This window comes from Sphaeroforma arctica, assembly GCF_001186125.1.
Source record: "Sphaeroforma arctica JP610 unplaced genomic scaffold supercont1.31, whole genome shotgun sequence".
NCBI classification, from domain to species: Eukaryota; class Ichthyosporea; order Ichthyophonida; genus Sphaeroforma; species Sphaeroforma arctica.
The window spans coordinates 179,700-184,304 of record NW_014040527.1 but is presented as its reverse complement, the minus strand read 5'-3'; the positions used below and the strand labels follow the sequence as shown (position 1 = coordinate 184,304).

The following is a 4,605-nucleotide window of genomic DNA, read 5'->3' as shown; positions in this document are numbered from 1 at the left end:
CTTATATAATATATATATATATATATATGTGTGTGTTGTTCTATATATATATATATATATATATATATATATATATATATTAGTTGAATTCTGTTTTGTCTAAAACACATCGGCTTCTGCTGTTGTGCTCTATTTATAATGCATTACCCCTCAATGGTATTGGTCGTCTGCGTTTGCGCGAGAGCAGATCATGCACGTGTCAATTGGAATGAATTGTTTCATCACTGAATTTATTAATAGAACACATGCGCGTACTGTTTCTGAATATGCTCCGTTTTCAAATGTGATTTTTAATCGCTCTGATTTCCTATGTGTTACCCAATTCAGACTATTGAAGCGGTGACTGGATTTTGGGAAGTCTCGGATATGTTCGACTTCGAGAATGTGGGCTTCTCCCACTCAGTGAAAGAAGATAATAGCGAAGACTTGGTCAAGTATCTGACATGCGCGGACTGTGAGTATGGTCCGATTGGATGGTGTTTGCACGCACACTCGCAGGAGGGTGCGATAAAGAAGTCCTTCTACTTGTGCGCGACGGAAAAACGGATCAAGTACGAGTGATGAGAGGCTTGGGTGGTTGGGAGTTACAGAGGAGAGAAATACAACACAGTGACCTTTATTCATACTAGCGAAACAAAATATATTTTGAATATAATGATATATCTACGGATTTACACCAATTTCAATCTCAACTCTATTAGCGACGCACTCGACGGTGACCAACACGAGTCGAGAGACGTACCAGTTTCAGTCAGAAGGTGTAGGGTGGTGTTGCTATCTGTAAAAAATTCAAGATCAGATGCACTACTAATGTGACTATCGCCTAACACCTCAAGTATTGATCGCTGGCACACCTTTCATGCTTGAAACGCTTTACCTTTGTAAACGTATACAGCCGAATATTTATGCTGCCTCTTTATACGTACTAATGATTTGCTGTGGATTATATATATATACCGGGTATACAGACTTTCAAAATTCTTGTATATATATATATATATATATATATATATGTATGTAGTATGTATGTATGTATGTATGTATGTATGTATGTATGTATATATATATATATATCAAAATATGCCTACTAGAACTCATTCAGACAACGGGAACGAAATCTCGAAAGTCCGTTAGGCTGCACTCGTTCGCCTTTGCGATCGACCTGCAATTCTGTTTATGTAACATTTAACTGTCCTCAACACTATGGCGATATGAGTCAGCCTATACAAAACCTTATTCTGTACAGTCGGAATGCCGACGACATGGTATCGAAATGTGAACATTCCACATATAGCTTACCAGTAGAAACCAGTCCCGCATTGAACAGGACAGGGCCGACAACCCTTATCGGCCTTCCAACCGGCAAACCGCATGACTGCAGCAAACATCATTATGTTAGGTTTATATAAGTTGAGATACCCCGTCGTCTAGAGGCTGATATATCAAGTACTTGCATAAGCAGCAAGCAAGCTAGCTATGGGTCTCCTACCCGGCCGATACCTCTGGCCAGAGCACGTTCACACCCTGATCGCGCTCATAGTACGTCTCATTGAGCTCAGTCACATTCCTCTCGTAGCCGTATGAGTACCACTGCTGGTTCGGCGCTTTGTAGTTGTTGATGTCCTTGCACGTCCATAGGATCACTCGCGCATTGTAGTGCTGATGCTCGACATCGGCACACAGCTGGTAGTAGTCCGACAGTAACTGGCCAAAAATGCCCTCGCTGACCCCGAATTTCTGCTTCGTATCCGTAGAATTGCACTCAAAAGCCATTAACTGGGACTCCTGTCCCGAAACCAGGCCGTCCCCGTCCTGAGATGTTTGGGCTGCTTCAGCTGTTGTATTCGTCTCGGTAGCCGTCACCGTTGCCATGGCTATGGCAGAGTCCTCACTCTGACGCGATGCCACTGCGCGGCTGAAGGAGTTTAAAAGGCTTTGGTAGTCGCTACCCAACTCACTCGCGTCCGCAGAGCTAGTTGCTGATGTGTCTGTGCTTGTGATTATATTCGTACTTGTCTGTGCGCTCGTCTCTGCGTTCGAGGTGGCTTGGTTACCTTGACTACCACTTGACACCGTTGTCGACGTGCTGGTCGCGTTTGCCTCTGTCCCGTCACCATCGGCGTTCCAGAGTACTATATCGACCTCGTTCTGTACGCTCAGGCACAGGTTGTTGTACGTACTGAACATCCGGGACGTTACATTGTAGTGGAAGTATAGCATGTCGGGATCGGCACAGCCGCCGGTGTAAATTGAGCTGTTTGTGGGGTCCATACGCGCACACTGCTCGATGATAAATAGCAATATCGATTTGGACTGAGGAAGCTACTACATATCATATGATACAGACTATAGGAAAACCGCTGAATAGCTAGATATGTCTAAGCAGGCACCTTGACTATTAGAAGCAAAGTGTGCAACACTTTTATGTGTGCGCTATGAGAGCGCTTCTGCTTCTATGATGACAAAGAACTAAAGGTCAGGAGATTTTCTCCAGTAAATATTTGTGTAATAACCATTTCAATACATGTCAAAGGATCCGTTGGACAGAGATAAACGCTTTCACGGTGTACGTTATTGGTGATAGACCTATGCACACTGAGCTTAAAAACGTGGAAAATTCACATGACCATCTTGCTGTCGTTGGTTCGTTCAGCGATGTTTTATGTTTGATTCTTCTCGCGGTATTGTTATGATATCTACCGCTAACAAATATATACCACGAACTACATCGAATGTATGAACCTTTAGTATAACTACTCAGAAACTACACACAATTGTGAGAATGGTCACAACTTCCATGGTCTAAACTAACACTTGCTCACCCTTGCACTAGAGACTTCAAATCAAACAAGCAACCAAATAAATAATCCCAAGTATCGGTGAATAGCATTCGTTTACCTTGAAGCATCGAGTAAGCTACGCCGTGAGAAACAGAAATACTGAGTATGCTACACCAACCAAAACATACCTGTGAGTGGATAGAATTTCTCATTTTGTAGTATTCGGTAGTTGCGTCCGTCGATGCGCTACAGTCACGTGCTAGCAGACAGAGCGCAGCACCTGCTAGGACGTGTACACGCATGATGATCCAGAAAGCAATACAATGTTTAATTGTTTACGCTACGCAATTTTATATACATATATATATATATATATATATATATTTATATATATATATATAAATTTTTAAATGTTACACATGACGATGACTAAAAAAACCCTTATCCATTATCCCCCCAGGGTTCCTGGCGTCACTTAAAGCTACCTAATATGGAAAAGCGGGGTTTTCTTATCCAATGGAAACACGATTTTCCACAAGTATCTCTTGGAATTTGATGTGAGCAGTTTATTTTTTCAACAACTAAAAATGTTTAATTTTCAGAAGGCTATGTTTAAATACGTTCAACTTTGAGGTATTTATACTGTGAACCACTGACCCAATTATACGTTGTAACGTTTAAATTACTTTCTACGTTTACATGCAACGTATACTGAACTGTCCCTGAATGCTGTAATTTGAGACTTTTAACGTATTTAATGAGGCGTGAGCGCCGCGGGGCGGCGCAGCCCACATTCAAGAGCTTAACTCGAGTGGCCATAAATATCAAGTGATTAGAATCGGATATTTATTTATATGTATTTATATGTATTTATATAAAGCCCTTGTATGTACGTTTTTTACTTAAATAGATAACTGTATATAACTTCCGACTATACAATATCAGAACAGGTTTGTTTACTATATCGATAGCGTGTTCCTATCGATCATGTCGGACCAGCACCAGGGCTCCGCGCCCCCGGGAAACGACAACGCCAATACCAATACACCCTACCCTCCCTACCCCAACGTAGCGTCACCATCTTCAACCTACAGCGGTACCGGTACAGACAACACACCGACATCTGGTCAGCCACGCTCTAATACTGCACCGTATCCCTCATACCCTTCAGCGGACAGTAGTCACAGTTCAGCTTACCCGTCCCAGCCCAATGCCAATGCACCAACTACGCCGTACCCTACCGGGGCAGGTGGGAGCCTGGCTGCGACATACTCACAATCAAGCACAGAGCAACACCAGCCAGCACAAGCATTACCACAGACATACTCAACTGTGTTTGGTGCGAGTAGTGTGGCGCCGTACCCAGGAGGTCCTACGTCGCAACATAGACCCGAGGAGATGCCTGCTTCTTATTCATTAGCACAGGGACTGTCCTCGGCACCGTATCCTGGCAGTGGGTATGTCGAGTGTATGGTGTATAGCGTCTATCTTATCTCTTATAGACACGCATTTATCTCTTATAGATACGCATGATAATATGGGAGTAGTATGTGACTGTTACATAAATCATGCTCCATAGCTCAGGGATGAGTACAAGAGCCGTGACCTAGTAACGGGTATGTTAGAGGATATCGCTTATATGATGTTATTACTGAGTTTATTTGGAAACGACCAGTATACACAGTCGCAAGGTGTTTCCGTCAGAATTGATGTTCTTTAAATTTACGATAGTTTGCTTGTATTTACAATTATATTAATATATATATATATATATATATGTATAATATATATATATATATATATATGTGTGTGTGTGTGTGTGTAT

General features: G+C 42.1%; 3 protein-coding genes across 3 annotated transcripts in view; 2 read left to right on the top strand and 1 right to left on the bottom strand.

Annotated features, from left to right (window-relative positions):
* SARC_00890 (hypothetical protein) overlaps positions 1-836 on the top strand; it is a 1,745-nt gene extending 909 nt beyond the window's left edge. The window contains exon 2 of the mRNA XM_014305424.1: positions 328-836. Coding sequence (XP_014160899.1) covers positions 328-561 — 234 coding nt within the window. The 3' untranslated portion in view covers positions 562-836. The remainder of the gene's footprint in view (positions 1-327) is intronic.
* A 291-nt stretch (positions 837-1,127) lies between these two features.
* SARC_00889 (hypothetical protein) lies at positions 1,128-3,117 on the bottom strand. The gene is made up of 2 exons (XM_014305423.1): positions 2,969-3,117; positions 1,128-2,280 (listed from the first exon to the last, which is right to left on the bottom strand). Exons 1-2 carry the CDS (start codon positions 3,080-3,082, stop codon positions 1,486-1,488), a joined length of 909 nt encoding a protein of 302 aa, XP_014160898.1. The 5' UTR covers positions 3,083-3,117; the 3' UTR covers positions 1,128-1,485.
* A 650-nt stretch (positions 3,118-3,767) lies between these two features.
* Positions 3,768-4,500, top strand: SARC_00888 (hypothetical protein; the record flags this gene model as incomplete). Its single annotated transcript, XM_014305422.1, has 2 exons — positions 3,768-4,237; positions 4,365-4,500. 2 exons carry the CDS (start codon positions 3,768-3,770, stop codon positions 4,498-4,500), a joined length of 606 nt encoding a protein of 201 aa, XP_014160897.1.
* Positions 4,501-4,605: the final 105 nt, after the last annotated feature.